Source organism: Streptopelia decaocto (genome assembly GCF_964273445.1).
Source record: "Streptopelia decaocto genome assembly, chromosome: 2".
Classification (NCBI taxonomy): domain Eukaryota; kingdom Metazoa; phylum Chordata; class Aves; order Columbiformes; family Columbidae; genus Streptopelia; species Streptopelia decaocto.
This window is the reverse complement of record NC_138655.1, coordinates 152,819,705-152,843,290: the sequence shown is the minus strand read 5'-3', so window position 1 is coordinate 152,843,290 and position 23,586 is coordinate 152,819,705. Positions and strand designations below refer to the sequence as shown.

Sequence of the window (23,586 nt, the reverse complement as noted above, 5' to 3'; positions counted from 1 at the left end):
TAAGGAATTACTTCCTAGCAGTAGATGATGATGGATGCAGGTTGCATAACCTAAAGCAGAAGGAAAGATGTGAAAAAAGTAACATGTAATTCTTGTGGGAGGCATTTCTTTCAGTGCATTCTGTCTACTGACTGGTAGTCAACTTGGTTGGGTTCCAGTGAAGAGTTACTGAAAGCCAACAAAGAAATCTTAATACCAGAATCAAAGATTTTAAAAGTTTCTCTCTTAGCTGAAGGTGCGGAAATTGAAAGAACTTACATGTTAAAGCTGATGGAGGTAGGGAGAAGGGAAAGGAGTGTTCCTTATGGCTCTTCCTGAATCCTAAAATACTGGAATCCATAAATGATATCTTCAAATTGGACATGGCCTATCTCAGTAAATATCAAAGAAATGCGAATCTGAGAAGTGGTAGGAACTCATTCATTGAGATCTTTTACAGTTTTCTAAAGAGTTGTGAAATAGTCAGGAAAAGATGACACTCTGGGGTTGGTGATTTGAAAATGTCTTGAGATAAATGTAGCATGCAAATGTTACTACTTTTAAATAGTTTATATTTCATAACCACCTTCTTTCTGCTGGCACGGACCTTGTTGCCATTCTAGATTTCACTGCTGTGACAGACCAAAAGTGTTGTTACAATACGAAGTGGGTGAAATCTATTGTGTATCTACTAATACTCTTCTGTTAGACTAAATGTTTTAAGTTCTTTATCCACTGGGCAGCTGGAGCTCTAGGGACTGTTAAAGCATGGACACTACACAGGGCTGACCATGAGTTTGTGCACAGGTGGGTCTAGATGAAAATCCAGTGATCTGGAAGGAGCTTTGAGTGCATGAGTGTGGATGAGAGATACAGAGAAACACCACAGCAGCCTGTAGGTAAGCAGCAAAGAAACGCTGGAGAAGCACTTGAAAGAGAACACCTGGGGGAAAAAAAAAGCCCAAAGAGTGCTATGGAACAAGTGCCACACAGGAAATACTGGGAACCATGAGCTGCGAGGAACATGCTTTCCTTCATTTGCATCATACTGAATTTAGGACAACAGAACTGTATGTATACTATTCATAAATAAACATGACTGCGCGCCAAAGAGATAACTGACTTATAACTGTTTTTCCCCACCTATGTGACCTCTTTTTTTTTAGCTTTCTGATTGGGTCCAAAGGATATCCATAATTTGGATGGTTTGGGAAATAGTTCAACAGTGTGAAACGAGCAAATCCCCATAAAGGGGAGTTTCGTGAATAGAGTTTTGCCTTTTTCCCCCCACCCTTTTCCTCTCTTCACCTGATAGTAGAGTGACTTAATACCGAGTATCGGGGCTACCATTAAGGGACTTGGAGAAAACAGATTAACAGGTAAGAAATGAGCTATGTTAATGGAATATGCATTATAAAAGGGCAAAGCAGCCCTTTTAGACAAAGTCTAAGAAAAGGGGTTATATTGTTTTCACGTGCTGTGCCTACATATAATTTATAGGAAAATAAAAATTTACTAATTGTTTTTACACCTTTTTTTTTTTTTTTTCCAATAATTATGGGCTTGCTAAGGTATGGAAGTGACCTAATAGTTACAATTGTGACCTCTAAGTTATTGCTAATTTTACTGTCAGTATATGCTTCATGTCTGCTACTTAATGGTATGCTAATTGTACAGCAGGATGTCACATTCTCCAACATACAGATTCCCTATTTCAATTACAGCTAAGTAAATCTCCATTACTAATGAGTAAGCATTTCTTTTCCATGTACATTTGCATTATAATGGACATTTCCTTTATGCACTAAAATTATTCTTTCCTTGACAACAACTATATATTTTATTCTACAGTAAAGGCTACGACGTGATGATTCATTCCTTTCTGTTGGGTTTATCTGTATTTAAATTGTCAAATGTTCTTGATAGCCTGACATTTTATGTCCCATGTTATTTTTCTGCACTTCTAGAATAAATTTATGTATTTGCTTTAAGACAACCTACTTAAGACAATCACAAAAAAAGTAAGCTTACATGTCGGTCATAAATTAAGCTGTATTTTCAAAATGGTTGCATTCTTTCATTTGTGTTGCTGAGAAATCTCAACTACTTATGTCAATGCAAAGTGACCTTTATAACATAATGTTTGAGTATAAAGAACAAGTGACCACAAGTGACCCGTATCACTGCAAGATCCCACTCTGCCTAACAGAGCACAGCTCTTGGCTATTAAATACAATCCCCCAAACAGATGTTTGCTGCCCTGCTGATGCAGATCCCCACACATGCAACAGGCAGCTGAGCAGAAAGAAGGGGCAAGGCCTCTGTTACACCTTTGCTGCCGGATCCGTGCCCCGGGGGGGTTGTGGCCGGTCCCTGGGTGCCACGGAGCCCTTGGGATTCTCTTCATCTGCCCGCACAGTGACCCGAGGCCTCCCCTGCCCTGCCTCAGGAATTAAGGCTCCTGGCCCATAGAATCCCATGCCAGAGATCCTTCCTTCATTCTGCACGGCCCCTGGAAAACACATCAGCTTTTATACGCAAATAAGGACTGTTGAGTTTTATCGGTGAAGCCATAGCTTAATCTTTGATAATAAGCAGCAGAGAAGGTGTTGCTTTGATTTTGGTGGGGCCAACACTCTGTGTGTAGTAAATGATGTTACATGGATCTTTTTTAGATGCCCAAAGAAGGTTTATATATCAAAGAGAGTGCATTAATTAGCAACCATTAATATTCCTGACAATTTTTAAGTTGGCCTGGTGGTGGGTGTGTATATGGGGAAGAAGATGGGTGTTGGGTTCTTTTAATGATATAAGTACATGGGATGTTTTAAAGAAACAAAAAGTGGTGAAAGCATTAGTTAGCATTCCAGAAATGCAGGAGGAAATAATATGCAACCAGGTGTTAGAAATAACAGATTGATTTCCTGGTCACTGTGCATGATTTCTTTCTAGCCTTGTGTATATCCTGATAATCGGATGGCTTACAATATAGATACAAAGTTTGTTTTGTTTTTATTTTGAAAGGCCTACGGTATGCAGCCTTTTTCCCAGACAGCAGCAAAAAACAAGGTGAACAATTTTTGCACTATGTGGTTTTGAATTCTGTCATATTTTCTATTGCGTTTCTGTCTTCCATTAGGATAGCTTAGTTTACTATATTAACCACCCCCATCATCCATATCACTTCCAATTCTTAGTCCGCATTCTGTATGTATGTAGTTGGATGATTTCGCTCTCTGCTGGGGCTGAGCGGTGGCTCACACGGTACGTGCGGCTGGAGGCGGTGGTAGGATGGTTGGCCTCTCGTCGGGCCTTTTCGGGGTGGCTCATGACACCTGGTGGTGGATTTTCCAAGTGCAGACTTAACCGTGTTTGCAGCTGGCGGAGAATTTTGACCTGTCCTACCCCGAGCACTGACAGTCAGAGTTTGAGCTGTTTAAAAGAAAACGCATCAAAACAAAACGAAACAAAACGAAAGTGTCGGGAGCACGTTCTCCTCCCGTTCAAACTTATGTAAACCAAGAGAAGCAATAACATTTCATTGTCGTTGGAGTAAAACTAATGCCTCTGCCCTTGCTATTGAGGTCACTAGTGTAGCGTTGTTCCCAAGGGCTATGTACTTTTTTACTTATTAACTTTTCAAATATATTGCATAAAGGAATGTTTTATATATACCTATGCACTAAATATACTGCATTAAACTAAAAATCTTTTCTGTGAAAAACCTCGGTGATTATATTCAGTAATAATGATGTTTTCAAAACTTTACAGTGTGAATACTGAAGGAAACTTCTGGTGTTTTATTTAACAGCATGGTTTCTGGCTTAAGTGTATGATTTTTCTTGCCAGCAAGTATATTTCTTTACGTTTATGAAATTCTACATCTCTTTGCCAGCATAATTCCTAACAATGGAATATCTGGGATATATCAGTAATTAAGTAGTATGAATAAAAATTAAGAATCCTGATTTGGTGCTGAAACTCCGCAGTAGCTGGGACCTGTTGGGGTCTTCTCTGATTTTTATCTGGCTAGATCTTTAATCAAAACTGATTCTTTTTCTTGCTTAATTGGCCCTTTACTGCCATCTGATTATTTTTTAAGTTTCATAAAGAAGAGAAGTATTATGGTTAATATGAAAGAAATACAAAGCAATACTTTATCCTGATTTTTCTTCGTCTACAGGCAAATAAAGTACATCAACAATGCAGTATCTTTAGTTGTTTCTAAAATATCATAAAGAAAGGGCCCCCACGGTGCACTGCCACTGGGCTTTGTGGAAGGGGAAGGATTTGGTGAAATGAGAATGCATTCATGTACCCAAATTTAGTGCTGTTGTTGTGCTGTTCTGAGAGATACAGAATTGGCAAATAAAATTAAATGAGGGGAAACAATAGAAGAGTCAAGTTACACTGTTAATCTGAACAACAAAGGAGGGCAAATTTCTGCATTCTAAAAATCGTTGTTTAAGGGTTATTTGAGTTTTTTCCCCCTAAACTTACTGCTCTGCATTCCAGCATCCACAGTGTATAAATTTCAGTGTAGGCAATCTGGGTTGAGGCTGTTCCTAAATCTCATATTTGTGGGGGCTCAGGTCAGATGAATTATGTCCACACACAACGCGGCTGCTCTTCAGCCTAAGGGACTGAAGTGCCACTTTGTGCAGCACTTGTGGCGCTGCCCGGTTGGAGGGGACCTCTCACACAAGGGCTGTAATGACCGCAGTTCCCAGCCATGGCACAGTGGAAATCAGACAAATGCCACTTCTGGCACTTGGTGGGAATTATTAAGTCCACCTTCACAATATGATGTTAAAAATACTTTGATCAGATTTTTATCATGATCATTTTTTGAAGAATAGGAATAATTTTTTTTTCAGAGATCTGAACCCATTGAAAAGTGTCATTTGACATGAAAAGGCATTGGGAGTCTTACCTAGGATATGACAACTATTTTGTCATCTAAGCGTAGGGAAACGTGTGGCATTTCATATAACAAACAAACATTTAACGGTGGCCACTGGCAATTCTGCTTGGTTCTAGTACTGTAGATTCCTAGAGCAAAATTCTGCCTCCAAATTATATGCATGCCGCTCTCATTTACTTCAGCAAAGCTTGTGCGCATATTTCAAAGGTCAAAATTTGGCCGTTGGGGCTGAATTTTCAAGGAAGAGTGTATTAAAGACATCTGTGCATCAGCAGAACCATATCCTTTGTCTTCTCTAGAACATTTCAGGAATAAGCCTGGTGCTACATGGCACTGCAAGTGAAACATTTGCTATTTTTTGAATTGCATTGGGATTGCTTAGTAGAAATATTTCTTTCAGTAATAAGTTCATGATTTCTTTTATTTCTTGTAACTTTGATGCTGAAAAGTTTTCAGTTTTAAGAGAATAAAGACTGGAGGGGACCACCCTTCTGAAAATTACAGTTGAAAATGTACCATAACAATCAAAACAAGGGGAAATAGTCCAAGGAAATAGGTATGGTCTGTGGAGGTGCACAAACGTTTGTAGTCTAATACAGAGAGGTCAACAAGTGTTTTACACAAAAGTAGAAAACAAACCCACTTTTCATTGTGGACAGAGCTCATATTTGAAATTGTTACTAATCGGACACTTGAAAAAGCTAAAAGTTGGCATTCATATTCTATTGGAGTTAGTATGTATTAAACTGATGAAGATCTTTAAACGTGTAGGTTTTCCCCTGTTTTTCAAACATTATACACTTCTTAAAATGTTTATAATGTCTAATTGCTGCTGGATTTCAAGACATATCAATTTTGTTCTTAGTTCCTGCAGATTTTGACAGAATGTCATACCAAAATATTTTGTATTTTTTGTAGGACTGGGAAACAGAAAATCATGACTGGTATTGTTTTGAATGCCATTTGCCTGGAGAGGTGTTGATATGTGACCTGTGTTTTCGTGTGTATCATTCCAAGTGTTTGTCTGATGAGTTCAGGCTTAGAGACAGCAGTAGTCACTGGCAGTGCCCAGTTTGCAGGGTGAGTACCTCTGAGATTTCATGTGCTGATTAGAGGATTGATAATCATTAATAGATTCATTAAGGTGTCCAGATGGTGTGGCCAGGTTAATGGATAAAGAACTGAATATTGAAACGATGGTACATACCTAGAGCATCTATACAGAGATACCAAAATATGGTGCATGTAGCAGATGGTCATTTTTAAGAGCCCGGCAAGTTTTACTTATGCATTTGAAAACACACAGTATACTGTGTGGGAATGTGTGTACGTATGTATGCCACGTGTGAGTGCAGTATATTGTGGAAATCTTCAACATGAGTAAACAAATTGCTGTATAAGATGCTACTGTTTTTATTTAACATCATTTTAATGAATCATAATGTATTTTTTTGTATTTTGGTGACTGCATTCTTAATATTTTATTGGAATCATATTTTGCTTTATAAAGCCACAATCATGTTACTGATGAGGGCAGTTTCAAAAAATACAGAGTGAAATCCTGCTTCTCATTTACTTATATGTATTCTATTGGTGCAAAAAGGCCAATATGGATTTCACCTATAGCATCCATAAGTATATTGCTTTTCCTTTAAAACTGCTAATTTAATGAGTATGGTAGGGAGACAGCAAAGAGTATTTTTCATATAATTTCCAAGAATGAGCAAGTGTGTTGTCTACACGTCATTAGAATACTAAACATTCTAGTCAGGATGCTTACTGGTACCTGGACTTGAACCAGCCCAATACACCTTCCTGTTCTCATCTCTGCATCGCCTCCCCAATGGAGAACATTCCCAGATTTCCGTAAATTGAGGGAATAATGCATCTAAATGTTTAAGATAAAATTAATGCCATAGAAAAGCATAAAACTGCCAGTTGCGCTGTGCCTTGGGTTGCAGGAGGGAGAGGGAATTCCCTTGCTGCAAGCCAAGCTGTGGCTGCAGGGCAGAGACTGGTGGTGCTGCAGGGAGCCGGAGGCTTCAGGCGCTTCCGAGTTCAGAGAAGCAGGTTTTGAAAACACGTGGCTGGTTTTGTGTCTAAACAGCACATGCTGACTGCTGTTACCTTCGAACCAGCTGTGAAAAACCTGTTGTCTCAGATTGGGAGCTCTCAGGGTTTAGGGAAATAGCAGGAAAATCGAGCCTGCCTCAAGAGAGTGGGAAGGAATGAAAAAGGAGTGGCAGGGAAAAAACAGTTAAGAATGAGGACATGTACTGGATTTCTCTATATTGAGTTATTAGCATTTAATCTAGCTGCTCAGTATTACCTCTGTTAAAAACAAAAGATGTCCACGTATAGGTGAATTGCTTTCAGATTTTTATATAATTATCTGTAATAATTGCTGGTTCACATAGTAAGTATTGCTAGTTCTTATAAATAGTTAAAATTAGATAAACTGGCTCCAGTCTCCACTCTAGTTTACCAATAATTTTAGATGACACCTGGGGAGAGTAGGGAAAGTAAATGGTTTAAGCTACCTTGTATAAGAAGTTGCATATAACATCTATCTTGTAACAGGGATGTCGTCAGAGTGGAAATGCTGAATCATTGCCTGAAGTATGCACAGATACGTAGGGTGGTCAGCTGTGAGAACAGTTTGTCTTTCGTCCTGGAGCCTTGAAATCCTTTATGGCAATAATATTAAACAAATGTTTATCTTGAAAACAGTCCCATGGAACTCAGACCATGTGCACTGTGTCTGTCTTTCTGCATATTGGTTCCCTTTTTGTTATACAAAGACTAAGGAAAGATTTTGGGGGGCTCTTAAATACTTCTTGCCCCAGAGATCTTTGGCTTGCTCGGTGCCTTGGATGATGATCAACCTATTTTCATGAATATTGCCATTTTTTTCCCCTGTGCTGGCAGCTGCTATTTTCCTTGTAACTAATCCGAATTCCTTCAGCCCTAATTCTGCAAACATGGACTAAGGAGGCTTGCCACAGCCCCTGTAAGCAAAGGAGACCTGGTCTGGCATGGGAGTTAGCATCCTTGTGTCAGGCTTCAGTATTCTTCCACTGCTTTCTCCCCACCTTCCTCAGAAACAACTGCTCTAATTTGCTTTTAAAAGCAAGAGAGAGGCCTATATTCAAAAAGCCATGGTAATTTGGAGAGCCCTGGCTGATGTCCAGAGGACGTAACAGAGCTTAACTATCTTGCATAAGGGCAATGGGATTTAGTTTGCATTATCAGTAGTAAATATGCATGTTCAAGCAAAGTAATAGCTGGGACAAAAAGAAGCATATATTTTCATACTTCATTCTTGTAACTGGACATAGCACTTTTCGCCTGGGGATTTCAAAGCTCTTTACAAATGTGAAGTAGAAGTATGTTTGAAACCTCATATATTGGGAGAAATAATCTAAGAACACTTCATTCTTATGTAAAGATTGCTTCTGTAACGCTGCCAAGGTCAGCAAGCCTTTGGATTATTAATTTCACAATTGTTGGTTGTACTAGTTCAATCAACCTGTGCAGCTTTATCTTGCACACTTGACTACTCAGAAACATTTTATAAAGGACATTGCCAAGGATTTGTTCATAACTTTAAAATATTTTTCCTCCCGTAACGTTTATAACAGTCCCTTGCAAACCTGACTCTGAACTCTATTTCCCTGCTGGTGGTTTTTTTCCACTGCATCCATAAGCAAGAATGTCCAGTTCCTGGTGCTTTTTTATTTAATTTGACAGTACTAGTCTGAATATTTTGTACCCTACATAATTCTCAGCAGGAGTCAAGAGTCAAAGAAAGTTCAATGCAAAACACATTGCAGAGAGTGAAAATTTTCCCTGACTGCTGACTAATCATTGTCTTAAGTGAAATAAATTGGTATTATCAGCAAAATTCCTCATATAGAGGTCAGAAGAGAAAGACTCAATACTGAAGGAACTTAAGAGATTACACTCCCCACTCGTGGAATGGCCCATTCAAGACAGGGTTAGTCAACTTGATGTCTGAAGAATGCAGAAGACTTGTACCTTTATTGCCACTCTTTGGTTAGATAAAAGGAGGAAATTAATTTTCTCCAGCTGTTAATTTAGCACCTAAAGACTGCCGAAAGTGCTGCAAAATTACTAGTGTTTTTTGGGAGGGAAAATAGATATATCCAAAAATCTGAACAGGAGAATATTGATCACATACTGGGGTAACCAGCTATTATTATTTCCTTTTTAAAAAATTCAGGTTTTAAAATAATTTTATAGAAAGGCAAAATTATGCATGATGACATATAGTTCGTCCCAGAGGAATAGATTTTGAATTGTGAAACAGAAAGAATTATTCATATGGTTTCACTTGACATCAAAATTTTTACAGTCATCTGATCAGAGATTGATCTTCCATGCATGTGCCTTGCCAAGAATTATAATCAATTTACCTATTGTAGTGGGTGTTTCAATATTTCTGGGGTTTATATGTAGGAGAGTAAAGTAAACTTTAGAGCTTAAGATATTAACTGCTTTGCTGATAAGTATTCTATAGATAGGCTATTTCTGAGTTCTGGTACTATGCTAAGTATTTCATAGAGTACATAAAAATACACCATCATGCAGTTCACAATCAACTTCAGACAAAATTTGACAAGTGAGAATGACAGTAGAAAGTTAGAAGCACAGGAAGATGAAGGTTACTTAAGTAACTCAAGGGCTTAGATCAGGGGATTTTAGGTATGAGCTGTCAGTCAAGATGGTTAATGTAAAATACGAGGAAGGAAGAAAGAATGTGGCTCTATTGACTGACTTAATGGGGCGTAACGGTAGGAGTTTGTTAGGTAACTGTATGATGAAACATATTCTATAGGCAGGATTTGGCACAATCACACATACCAGCCATGGATTGGTGGGTAAAGGTCCTCGTGTAGGACTGATATTGGGAGCACACAGCGCAGAACCTGTGCCTGAGAGGTGTCAGTGCTCCGCAGGTCCCTCCCGTTCCCCTTGCAGCCACGTGCACCCTGGAGTAAGTCAGGGAGCCGGCAGAACTGGGCATATGGAATAAAGTCTAAAAGAATTTGTCCAGAGCAGTGAGAAGGCTGGGAAACCCCAACTTAGAGCTTCCTACCGCCTTCTCTGTGCACATAAAAGCATATTTAATTCATATGATGCTTCATATTCAGAAGGTGCTTAATGCACCGTACGAGTGCAAACTAACTTACAGATTCAGCTGTAACATTTCCAAGAGCACGTAATGCTTTTGAAAGTCTAGTTTAGCTGTAGATTGTCTTGAAAGAGGCAGGTTTTAGGCCGTATTTTGCTCGTGCAGGTGCTTTTCCACATGCTGCTTTGGGCATACCACACGCTGGTGGCTCTGAGACCCATCCCATGTGCCTACAGACCTTTCTTAATGGCACAGGAAACCTGAGGACCTGCGGGCTGGAAGGTTGAGAGGGCAGCAGACGGAGTAAAGCTTTCCGTATGTAGCACCACATTCCTCTGGAAATTTAAGCCCTAAAAAGATCCAAGGCCAGTGGGTAAAGCGAGGAGCTCCTAAACAGCAGTGGGGAAATGTGTGTTAGACTCATGCACATAGTTCCCCTCTGCACATACACCCCTGGAAACCTGAATTGCTTCTGAAAATGGAACTGATGCCTTAGAAACATGAATCTGTCATTGAGCAGCCTTCACCTAATCTGTCACTGAACTGAACTGAAGTTCTTTGATGTGTGTATACATGTGACAGTTGAGAGAGGAACGGAAAAAATATATTAGTTAAGGGAGCTTATAGGGAAACCTCTTTACGTGGAGAAAATTTCAGTTCAATTCTTAGAGCTAGACAGAATGCCGGCACTAACCCCTTGCATTTCTCAGAGTTTCTCTGTTTTTTTCTCTTCAAATGCAAGCTTGCAGCAGCTGCAGCGTAGTGACCATTGTCACCATGGGGGCTGAGAGCTACATGCTAACTTGGGGTGCAAATGATAGTCACTTCCATCGTAAACAGTGCTGCCGCAGGATGGCGTGCTGCTTGGCAGTACCCCGAGCTGCTGCGAACCTCGTGTGGTTCCTCAAGTCTTGTGGTGAACTCCTGCACTAGGAGCATGTCAGAATTACTAAAGGAGTCACACCTGCACACTGCTATGTATTGCTACTCTCTTTTAATAGCTAACCAGTGTTATTAATCTGGAAAATGGCATATAAACAACAATGTAAATCCAGCCTTCAGGTACTAGCTTCTAAGAAATAGCTGTGCCGCAGAGAATATATAGAAGGTATTTCCTACGCCCACAGGCAAAGCGTGAGGTTGCGGCCTTGGCCTTCCACCTACCAAATCTCATTCATCTTCTACATGAAGACTGCTATTTTGGAGTGTATTACTTTGACTCCTGCATCCCCTATGTAAACATGTATGTCTGACCAGGCCTCTCAGTTTGCCATAATTCAAAGCAGAAGGATTGCAGATTTCTCTATAACTCGATGTGACTTAAGAATCATCCTTGTTGTGGGTTAACCGCAGTAGGCAGCTAAGCACCACACAGCCGCTCTCCCACTTCTCCCACGCTCCTGGTGGGATAGAGGAAAAATATGAGTAAAAGCAAGAAAACTTTTGGTTTGAGATAAAAATTGTTTAATAAGTGAAGAAAAAGAAGAAGAGAGAAAGAAAACAGAACAAAACAAGTGATGCGAAGGCAATCACTCACCACCCTCCATGCTTAGACTGATGCCCATCCAGTTCCTGAGCAAAAGATGGCTAATGCCCTTAAACTGCCTCCTCTCCCTCTCTGTTGCTGAACATGATGTTACATGGCAGGGAGTATCTCTTTGGGTAGTTTGGGTCATCTGCCTGGTTGTGTCTCCTCCCAACCTCTTGCGTACCCCCCGGTCTATTCACTTTGGGAGCAGAGTGAGAAAAAACAAAGGCCATGACACTGTGCAAACACTGCTCAGTAGGAGCTTAAAACATTGATGTGTTATCAACACTGTTTTGGTCACAAATCCAAACCACAACGCCATGTGAGCTGCTATGAAGACAATTAACTTCCTCTCAGCCAGACCTAGTACAATCCCATATTAAGATAATATCCTAGCAATAGGGTATCTATAATATAAAGATCCTGGTAATCTTTTGGGGCTGAATTGAATCGTAGCAGTTTCCTCAAAACACACTTGTACTTAAACAGGGTCTGCAGTAGGGTATCTTAGTAGATCTGACTGTGGGAAAAGATACACAGGGCATCTTGTCACTTTTACAGATTCACAAGCCACCATCATTGTTTTCATTTCCCCAAAGTAGAAAACTGAAAGACCCCATTTTCATTTATACTTGCTTCTATATCACTCTGGCTATAAAGGGACCTGAAACAGTGTACGTTTCTTTGTGTCAGAGCAATATGAATAGGTGTTATGCAAATTGTACCCCCAATCTAGTATTATCTACTTTCTCACTTTAAGTGGCTTTAGGTTGACTTCCCTGTGAACACTGCACATCTTCAAAATACGTAATAGGGTTTTTTTTTTAATTAAAAAATTACACATTTTCCGCTATAGCTTCCAAAGAATTTGTAAGTGGTACCTCCTAAAGGTCTAATCTTTGTTGGAAAGTGAATGAAGCGGTTGGATTATAACTTGCTTTCTACAAAGGGTGAGCAACCTTGCCGTAAAAAGACATTTTGCTGGCACATAGTCTCCGATTCTCTAAATTCATTACCTTTCAACATTTAGTAGAGGAAACTGGAGATGAAATTTTTCTTAAAATAAATCAATGTAGAGAACTGAAGGAAAAGTGGATAAATTCAAGTTTGCCTGAATTGTCAGGTTAATGATATCATTTTCATTGATGCTTAAGATGATATTAATTGCTGACATCAGTAATGATACAAAGCCAGCTATCCATCTTCTCTCATGATCTGAAGGATAAGACTGTAAACCATCTATCTTAACACAGTCCCTTACGAACTGTCTTGCCCAGCAGGGCATGAAAAACGGTTCGCATGAATTCTGAAATACTTTCAAAGGATGATAAATTCAGAACCACGTCAGAAAAGGAGGTCTAGAAGGACCAGTCAGTGCACGTGGATTTTATTGTGTCCTGATAAGTTTCAGTCTTCCAAAATGCTGTGTCATTCGCAAGCATAGGGCACTCCACTGCCTAAAAGCAGCGTTTCATAATGCAGATAATTTAACGCACGTTTGGGTTTGCCTTTGCAGTAGCAATGTTGGTTTATGCAAAACTGAATGAGTGAATTAAATTCCATCAGAATTCATGTTCTCACAGCAGGCAAAGTAACACATGTATATAAAGAAGGTGATTCAGACATATATTGCAGCGTAAAATCCTGTCTTGTTCCAGAGTTTGGCAGGAAGGTCTGGGAACCATTAATGTTTTTAAAATAATGCCTAAATGCACTGTAAGTGTTAGAAAGACCTAGTGCTGGCCCTTTTCACAATAATGAGTTTTACCCCAAAGTGGCAGTGTCCTGTCAAGAAAAAGCTACAGTGGTGTTATGCCTACTGTAGTATCTCTATAGATTCATGATTGAATGGCTATTTCAGCACAGTTTGTAATGATTCTATGCATAATGCTAAGCAATTAAATAAGCACCTTCATTGATACTGCTGTGTACAATTTTGATTTAAGAAGGAGGTAGTAAGTACAATCCTGAGATGTATAGGTTGCACATTTATTGTAGCAGAAGGGACAGCCTGTGATTCTCTATGTCTTCAGTGGTTTGTAGGAGAGATATAAGCAGAGGAGACACAATCAAATCTTACCTTTTTTTTGCACTAAGGTGTAGTTTATACTCTTGCTCTGTACTCAATGTGTCTGCTCCCTCTATATGTTCAGAGTCATATATAAGTAATTTGGTAAAACATAGCACACTTCTAGTGATCAGTAGTGCATAAGCCTAATACCTCTTTTCACTACTTATTAGGACATAGATTCTGTTTTTTTCTTGTGTATGCTAAGCAACAGTCATGTGCACAGTTACGTGGATCTTGCTAAAGCCCACCAGAATTTGAAGACAAGTGTAACTGAGCCAGTTTGGTCCACACAGTTTGCACAGGGGTGGTGACGTGAGGCTTGCAAAGGGGAGAACTCAGCTTGGCACTCGGTGCGTTCAGAGGTGGGAGGAGGAATAAACATTTTTGCAGGAGATGTGAGCAGTTAGAAATCACGTCAGGATAGTAAACCTGGAAGCCGTGGTGTTGTTTGGCTGTGCTTTTGTTTGGGAGAGCTCGGGCAGGCTGCAGCGAGAGGAGAGGGCGGCTGCGGGCAGCTGTTGTCAGGCACGGCTGCCGAGCTGCGACTGGAGAGGCCGGCTCGTAGCAGCATTCGCAGGAGCCACCTTCTCTTCAGCAGAACGTTTTCTGTATGCAGCACTTCCCACGGGCCTGGATTGACTTTGGAGGGTGGGGAGAAGTCTCTAGACTAGTCTAAGGTGAGGGGGAGGACTCTGGATCCTGACCTGCTAAAAAGAAGTAGTCTGTGTTCCAGAATCTGGATGAGGCTTTTTGAAAGAAGAACCACAAAAATCAACAGGTGCTGTGTTTCTGGAGCAGTGGAAAGTGCTCTGAGTTTTTACTGGCTAGAGCCTATTTGACCTCCTCCTAAACGGTGTCATTTTACCTACTAGCACATAATTTGTAGATGGTACAGGGTATTATTTTTAAAATAATTTCTTATTTTACTGAAAATATTAATGCCTTGCTAATAAAAAGACCATTAAATAAATTTTAAACTGCTCCCTAAAATGCCTTTCTTTATTGCTTTGTTCTAATTAGACACTTTTTTTCATGAGAGGTTTTGACAAAGTATTATGGATACAAGCGGAAATAAAACCAGTAATTCTTCTGTAGCTGAAGTCCTCAGCCCAGATATAATTCAAAGCAACCAATATAGTTGTTGTGATGTGTTAGTGTTACTAATTTCTCAGGAAATATTTTCCCTAAAAAATTGTGTGATATGTGATGCAAAGTTACCTTTTAAAATAACGTGATGCAGAGAAAATTTTTATTGGATGAATTTTCAAGTCGAGTTTAAAGTAATAATATGATCCTGTTTTTCTTTGGCAGAGTATCAAGAAGAAAAACACAAGTAAACAAGAGATGAGCACATACCTGCGATTCATAGTGTCTCGTATGAAGGAGCGGGTGAGTCTGAAATGGGGCAGTTTATCCAAGTGTTGGGTTGCACTGCAGAGGATGGAGGGGGGAGGAGGGCGGCATTTTATTTCCGCTGTCATGAGCGGTATGTGTATTTGAACATACACTTAACCATGTCTCATTGCTCGAATTAGTACCATTCTGGCAGCAGCAGTTTATGCCATGGGCCTGTGGCTCCTCTGAAATGGACATTTTTCAGGTTTGAGACACGTGTAATCTGTCTGATTGTGGATCTACACTTTGGCCTTGTGTATTTCCCATCTGAAATATTCATTTTTTGAATCTTTGTTGTGTTTTAAGCAGAGTCTAAATGCAATAACTTACACAGTCTCATGGTCCTTTCAGGCTATAGATCTAAACAAGAAAGGGAAGGACAACAAACACCCAATGTATAGAAGGCTGGTGCACTCAGCAGTTGATGTTCCTACTATACAGGAGGTAGAGTGACTTGCTTTCTAAATTCCATACTGTTTATGGTGTCTTTTGACAGTGAAGATAAACCTTAAGCACTAATCCTGTTTAATTCTCCATATGATCAGTATTTCAGTATTGTGTCCAGTGTTGGAAATGGGAGCTTAAAAGTCAAACTTTTCCTCATAAATGGGTAACCAAATGAAACCATTCTGAGTGGTGCCTAGTTTTCATACACAATATCCTCAGTTCCTTTTGTATGAAGGTTTTACTGGGAGCTGTAGGTAGCTGAAATCTTCAGAGAAACTACCATTTAATCTAAGTCATTGAATGGGGACTTGAGGGCCCATGTTTGCATATCTGGCCCAGTGTTTTTGATCATATTCCAATTTTAGTCATTAAGGCTTTGTGTAGGCGGCAACTTGATAAACATCTAAATGATTCATAAAGAACCAATTGTTCTGTTGATCATGAAAAAAAAAAGACTCACTTAAAACATCTGTTTTGCATTAATTGTTCCAAAAATAAAGTACTAGTAAATATGTTGTCCTTTTTTCCTGAACCAAAGTCTGACCATGACTCACGTAAATCAACTGCACATGACCTAAATGAACAGCATGTTCATCTGTATTCATTGCTGCAACAGGATTGCTGTGCAATGCTGTAATATACATTGCCCTTTACAGCCATAGGTGTGAAAAGCCATTGTTTAATTGTTGTTATTGAAACAGATGGATAAACAAGAGCTTCACTGGCAGTTTTGGAGACCAGCACTACTGGCTGGCTTGAAGTACTGATAACAGTGGTTGAGCCTGAAAATAGGTCAGGCCTTCCTTTCACTCTGTCACCTTCACCAGCTTCCACAGAAGGTCTTTTGGCCTTGATAACATCCCAGTAGCTTGATGATTTGTTTGATGATTGGAGTTCTCATAGGTGTTCTTGACAGAGCTAAGCTGAAAATGCCACATTCTTTATCAGACAAAAGACCATAGTAGGTATTAATAAATGAGCTGCGTGGCTCCATGTAGGCATTTGTTAGGAGTTTCAAAGACTTAAGACAATCAGCCTTCATCAGGAAACACCCACTGTCAAGTGAAGATCCTGGAAGTGTAAAGGCAGTCAACATTCATTTGGAACTAGCTGGTATTTTAAGGTACAAAATTTTCACCTCAGGGAGTGCATTTTAATTTCAACAAGTGTTCTGGGCCACACCTCATGATGCAGCTACCCCAGATTTACGGTGTTATAACCAATAGATTTTTCTTGTCAAACTTAGTCGAGTATTAAAGCACCTGTTTTACTTCTGGGCATTGCATAAAGGGACCAATGCAGCCAGTGTTCAGGTACTAACAAACCGTGTCAGAGTTGTAAGTATTCCTTGTGTATGCAGGAAAGGCAGCATTGGTCTGTGTTGCATAATGCACATTTCTGTGGCAGCTGCTCCGCATAGAACAGCTACAGCACTTTTAGCAGTTTTTTCACAGTCCTGCGTTTTCTTTTGTGTAGAAAGTAAATGAAGGAAAGTACAGGAGTTATGAGGAGTTCAAAGCAGATGCTCAGCTGCTCCTACACAACACAGTGATTTTCTATGGAGGTAACGTACTGCATTTACTGCTTCCTTTATTTGATTTATCTTTATCTGTAGGAGACTCACTGCTTCAGGATTGAATCTGCTATTAGATAATCTTAAATGTGGATGAGGTCATTTGAGAGCCCTTAAAAATCAAAGTAAGCTGCGAGAGGACTTTGCAGGGTCTTTTCTGGACCACCTACTACGTAACTATTTTCATACTCTCTGACTGAACTTGTTAGTGGGAATTGGTACCTTTGCTATCCTGTTTTTTCTGCACCCTAAGTCATAAGTCAGATATACTGCAGATTTCTGCCAGTATACATGTGGTGTTCTAGGGTGGAAAGAGGTCTGATCTCTGATGTGCTTTGTCAGCAGAAATATGTATTATAGACACATATTTTTCACTCGTGGGCTATATCAGCCATATTGTGACAGCAAATCCAGCTACATCCACAGTAGGAGTGTCCTGGTGGTACAGTGTGTGGAGGTACAGACATCAGACAAGCTGCCAGCCACTGGGGAAGTAAAAAGTGAGTGTTTGATATGGCGGGACAGTCTGATTGGAAGTGGAAAAACGCCACCACCATGTCCAGAAGCCATAGCCAGGTGCTGCAAAGAGGTCCTGCAGAGCCATCCTCTGAGGAAGGACGTGGTTCTCCCCGCAGACATGGGTCACATCAGGGAGACTGGGAGGAGACTGGGACCAATCTATTTGCAGCATCAGAAGATTCACACTGGTTTTGGTAGGGAAAGATGTGAATGTGCTAATAGACAAATACAGAGGTGTAAAGGCAAACACATAGTGATAAATGGTCTGTGAAGCATTACTCTGAGCAGAAATACTTACGTGATTGTACCTGTGTTCCTGTCAAGTGGTGATAGCAGAGAGCCGTGTTTTAGGACAATTGCAGTGTGTCATTAAGGCACCAGCAGAGAAAGAAACAGGATCCAGATTAAGAGCAACTCTGTCTCCCTGCTGCTACTCCCCAGATACGTACTTGCATTGTTCAGTTTAAAAGCTCCCAACAGTATTTTTGCATATAGATACAAAAGAGAAAACAAATATAGAACTGATTGTTAGAAAATTTTAAATGGAAGGGTTATCCAAGTGACTAAATTATGTTTTGTATTCTTAAGCAAGACAATTATAGCATGAAAGTCATAGCAATGACAGCTGCAAATCTTTGTGAGCACCGTGATTATACTGTGATTGTTCATACCATTTATTTTTAATTCATAGCGGACAGTGAACAAGCCGATATAGCGAGGATGCTTTACAAAGACACATGTCATGAAGTAAGTAGTACCAAGGAACCAAGATGTAGACAAGATACTTGATTGCCATTTCAGAATCTAAGACAATTATTCTTCCTATTATGAAAACAAAAAGGGTGTGAAGTTTGTTATAGATTTTCCCCAAACTTTCTAACAGCTGATTCAGATTTCTTTTTTTGTTTTCTGCAAATAGACTGTCATTTGGAGAATACCAATACTCAAATTTTAGTTTTGAAAATAATCTAGTGATACATAATTAGACTAGAAATAATTGTACTTGCTAATATTAATTAAACCAAAGTTGAGATTCCTACCAAATTCTGCAGTTTGCATTGAAACATTTCCCAGCACTCAGAGGACACCAAAAACTAAAGCAAGAGAAGCTGTAACACTTTTTCCATTTGTACAATTGAATTACTTCTTTCGGAATGTACTTTAAATATGTGATGGATTTAAAGAACTGTTCTTTGCATTTTAGCTATAATAAATCATTAAGAGTTGAATTAGTCTCCTCCCTCTGCTTTGTTTTTCTAAACCATGAATAACGTTTCTGCAGGTTGTCTTTCATCCACTCTCATCTCACCTCAGGTTCACACCTCTAGTTTGCACAAACAGTAGTAACTCCACCAAAATAGCAAGCAGGTCTGAAAAATTTAAGTGCCTAAGAGAGCGGGATACTACTGAAGTCAGATAAATAGGAATTTTTTGGCTTATTTACCTTTTTTTTGTTTTTCAGCTGGATGAACTGCAGCTTTGCAAGAACTGTTTCTATCTGTCGAATGCGCGACCTGACAATTGGTTCTGCTATCCTTGTGTATGTTGCTGACACAGATTTTTGTTTGTTTGCTTTTCTGTCTGAAAGTTTCGGTGTCATTAATACATTGAATATTCCATTTCAGTAGACTTGTTTCAAATGCATGTTTAGGAGTCTGTAAGCCTAGATACTTTACACAAGTGAAATTTTGATTGAAGTTCAAAGCTGTAACAATATAGGTTATAAAACTTGGTTATCAGCCAGTTACAACAGTCTCACAGGAAAATAGGGAACTTACAGAAATAAAACTTTGCTCGTGGATGAAGCTAAAAAGACAAGTTTAATTTTCCAGCTGCTTAAGATCTCTGTTTTCAATAGACAGTTACACCCCTTTCAGACTTTGTATTTTTTTTCTTTGATCCAAGCAATACATCTAACAGGGAAATACGTATCATAAGAAACTAAAATGAAAATAGCACTAGGCATAAATAGCAACCATATTCTTAAGTTACTAGCATAGTATTACAGCAAAATATTTGTGGGAAAGTCAGCACTTCATACCCAATAATAAATACAACATTTTTTCCAGATACCTAATCATGAGCTGGTTTGGGCCAAAATGAAAGGCTTTGGGTTTTGGCCAGCCAAAGTCATGCAGAAAGAGGACAATCAAGTTGATGTTCGCTTTTTTGGCCATCACCACCAAAGGTAATTTATTAATTCTGTGGGCTGCTTTTTACAAACAATACTTAGAAGAATTTCTCTCATCTATCATGTTGTAAATCCTGGCTCAGCTAGTTGCCAGCATTAGAAGGACGGAGTACTTTGCCATAATTGTTCCAGAAAATTTAAAGCTCAGTTGAAAAAAACTGAAGTTGCCAGATTCTCTTTCCACAGTTGCCATAGGGATGTTACTTAATGCCATTTTAATTAAAGAAAGCAAGTGAACTTCAGCTGTTACTTCAAATCAGTAGCAAGCTGCTAATCCAGGCCGAGGTGGAAATTGGACAGAAATGTACTCGTACAATCAGCAGTATTTTCTCTTCTGAGCAGGCAGGTTGTAATTCTGTGTTTTAGTAACATAATGTACATCACAAACGTTTGTGTCTCACTGCTAGAACATTGACAGAGCTCCTGCTGTGAGCCAGTTTGCAATTTTGGAGAATGACTCTACATTGGAAACGTCACTCTTAGAGATCAGCTTTTACTTCCATCTCCAGTTGTTTGTTCAGCAGTTGGGGAGGATTATAGTAGTGTTACCACAGCGGTTGAACTGATTTTTATTTTTTTCTTTCTGTTTGATTTATATACCTATAATGTGAGGAGAGGAGACGTTTGCAAAGTAATTCATGGGTGTTGGGAGGGTGGTGTATTTTGGTGCATCCCAAAAGGGCCTAGGCAATTCAGGAACTACAATTTGTGAGGCTGTTTACTTAAATTACTTTCAGTATAACTTGCACAGCGTATAACATGTTTCCATTTGTTATATGGTCTACCAAGATTTTCTAATAGCCATACAATGGGTAAAGGATCTTTATTTGTGTCGCAATCACAGAATTATTTACCTCGAGTCTGTTTGCAGATGCAGCTTATCTCATTAGTAGTTTTGGCATTACGTTCAGCTTCAAACTATTTAATAAAGTAACGTGACACTTGTGGGATGAGGTGCTTGTAACTTCATAAATGTGTGCTGATAGAATAGGCAAAATACATACGAGAGTGCCATTGTGTAGTTACTGTGCTGGACTTGGACGAAAGGCCAGATTCCTGGTTGGTGTACATTAGCACTCTTTCCTTGACTTCACTGTAAGGAAATTTATATTGCGAGAATTGAGAATCTGGCTGCAGACATTTAATTTGTTACAGTATTTACTCCGTTGTGTAGATGTGTGTGGCAGTTGACTCTCTTTAGTGTCCAAGGCTCCTTGGTGTAACCTTTCAAAATGTCAGGAGCTGCCCATCTAGCTCTATGAGGACTCTCTGAAAATATTTAAGAGGACAAAGTACCTTTGCAACCAAGTCACTGCCATGAATTCAGTCCAAAAGAGAGTGACAGTCCCCGCATGAGTTCAGTCCTGATAGACAGGGGTCCAAACTAAAAAATGGTTCTATTCAAGGTGATGTTATGGCACATTCCTTGACAGTTTTAGCAAAGAGGTCAAGGGCTAGATCAGATTAGCATATGAACCTTCAATAAAGATGGTTCTGTGTCTGATTCAGGGCATTTAGCAAGAGAGCGGGTAGGAGATGTGGCTGCTCTTGGTGCTGGGGGAGGTTTGTGGCTCACCAAAAATGAAAGAGCCATAGCACCCACAGCTAACGAGCGCTTCTAATAATGCAAATGTCTAATGGTATGCAGTCCATTTTTTTTTTCCTCAAATATATTGAATATACAAAAATTCTGAGTAAAAAGGAGTTGTCAGGCATCAGCCACTGTGAAAACTGCTTTTGGAAGTCAGATTTTCAGGTCAAGATCCTTCATCTGTATTTAAAGCTTCTGAACCTGCCTGTACTATGTATTCAAAAGGGCCTGGATCCCCTCTGAAAACATTCAAGACATCACAGTTAACGTCCATCGGCTGCACGTGAAGCGCAGTATGGGCTGGAAGAAGGCCTGTGACGAGCTGGAACTGCACCAGCGTTTTCTTCGCGAGGGAAGATTCTGGAAATCAAAGAATGAGGATAAAGGAGAAGAGGAGGCAGAGTCAAGTATCTCTTCCACCAGCAATGAGCAGGTGAGTGCTGCTGCAATGTTACCAGTCACGGCAATTTATTAAAGGGTACAAAGATACCGTATTTTTATTAATGTACTACTAAATTAGCCTTTTTCTCTGCCTGTGGTTTTGTGGTGACAAGGAGAGGGTTCAAAGGCTCAATTTCCCTATGTTTTGTGGTTCAGGAATAGCAAGAATATAGAGAGTTTTCCTCTTCCCTCCATTTCTTGGATGACCTCTGGGAAGTTTTCAAATGTTTGTCACCTGCAGCACCTTGATGAGACACAGCAAGATTTCTAAAGTTAAACAGGAATGTTCAAGTTAAATGTCATGGCTATCAGATAGACTGCAGCACTGCCTCCTTGGACTCCCCTCAAGGGACAGCCCTGTGGCTGCTCTGCCTTTTCACAGCTGGACTATGTTCACTTTGGACTATATTCTGCGTTACAGATCCCTGAGTAACACCAACCAGGACATTTTCAGCAAGTCCAACTAAAGTTAGGTGCAAACGTTGCACTTGAGAACCATATGACCAGCAACTGATTCAAGTCATTAAAAATAATTCTGCAAAACAAGAAAAATTATACCGCTTTAACAAAGGTGAAAAGCATGAAGGGCCAAGATAAAAAACTTTGCATTACCGTATGGAAATTCCCTTATCACAGCTGAACCTTGCTAGTCATTCATTGTCCAAGAGAGTGTTACGTATTCACTATTACTGACTTGACAATAAGATTTTCATAGCTTGCAGGATATTTCTCTGTATTTTTGGCAGCCTTTTCTCTGGCAACGTATTTTTTCCTCATTAAAAACCACCATCCTCTCTCTCAGTCTGTGTTTTAAAAAATCAGTGTGTTTTGGCCCTTTGCACTTTATGTCAAACAGCTCTGTCATCCAATTTGTAGATAAAACTTAAAGCTTTTAAAACTGGATGTTGCTTTAAGTGATGCTTTAAGTGATCAAAGTGATTTTAGACTTTTTTAGCCTGGTTTGCTTAGCTAACTGCTTGTGACCCCTTTATTTCACAGAATCACAGAATGTCAGGGATTGGAAGGGACCTCAAAAGCTCATCCAGTCCAATCCCCCATCGGAGCAGAACACCCAGATGAGGTTACACAGGAAGGTGTCCAGGCAGATCTTGAATGTCTCCAGAGAAGGAGACTACGCAGCCCCCCTGGGCAGCCTGTTCCAGGCTCTGTCACCCTCACTGAGAAGAAGTTTCTTCTCAAATTTAAGTGGAACCTCTTGTGTTCCGGTTTGAACCCGTTACCCCTTGTCCTACCATTGGTTGTCACCAAGAAGAGCCTGGCTCCATCCTCCTTACACTCACCCTTTATATATCTGTAAACATTAATGAGGTCACCCCTCAGTCTCCTCTTCTTTAATGTTGTGTAGCCAGTCATGCAACAGTGGATGATGAAACAGGAAAACGGTCACAAATAGTATTTATGAAAGATAGCAGAGGCATTTTCCCAGTTTTTCAGAAGTGTCAGTCACAGGGTTTAAAGTGTCCACTTGCATGTTTTCTATTCCACCCCAGCTGTTCATCCTTCTCCTGGTTCATGCTTATACCTGTTTCACTGGTGTCCCAGGTACAGGAACATAAGAGTGGCCATCGAACTCGATGCTCTGCACTAATCTGCAGTATCCTGCCACGCCAACTAGTACTGGATGCTTAAAAGGCAGGAGTAAGAATTTTGCTGTAAGCCACTGTAAGATAATATACCATCCACTTAGATCTCACCCTTGTTTCTAGTGCGGGAGATTGACTTTTATTCTAAAGCACAAAGTTTCATACCCC

At 39.8% G+C, this 23,586-nt stretch overlaps 1 protein-coding gene across 6 annotated transcripts in view; it reads left to right on the top strand.

Moving 5' to 3' along the window:
- Positions 1 to 23,586, top strand: part of ZMYND11 (zinc finger MYND-type containing 11) — a 107,456-nt gene that overhangs the window by 74,416 nt on the left and 9,454 nt on the right. The window contains exons 4-12 of one of the 6 annotated variants that reach the window (XM_082046167.1): positions 3,004 to 3,048; positions 5,822 to 5,983; positions 14,969 to 15,046; positions 15,404 to 15,496; positions 16,976 to 17,063; positions 18,283 to 18,338; positions 19,054 to 19,131; positions 19,661 to 19,779; positions 21,599 to 21,806. In XM_082046167.1, the coding sequence (XP_081902293.1) occupies positions 3,004 to 3,048; positions 5,822 to 5,983; positions 14,969 to 15,046; positions 15,404 to 15,496; positions 16,976 to 17,063; positions 18,283 to 18,338; positions 19,054 to 19,131; positions 19,661 to 19,779; positions 21,599 to 21,806 (927 nt within the window). Of the gene's footprint in view, positions 1 to 3,003; positions 3,049 to 5,821; positions 5,984 to 14,093; positions 14,436 to 14,968; positions 15,047 to 15,403; positions 15,497 to 16,975; positions 17,064 to 18,282; positions 18,339 to 19,053; positions 19,132 to 19,660; positions 19,780 to 21,598; positions 21,807 to 23,586 lie in introns of those variants that run through there. The other 5 variants (XM_082046168.1, XM_082046169.1, XM_082046172.1 and 2 more) reach the window with 5 other exon arrangements.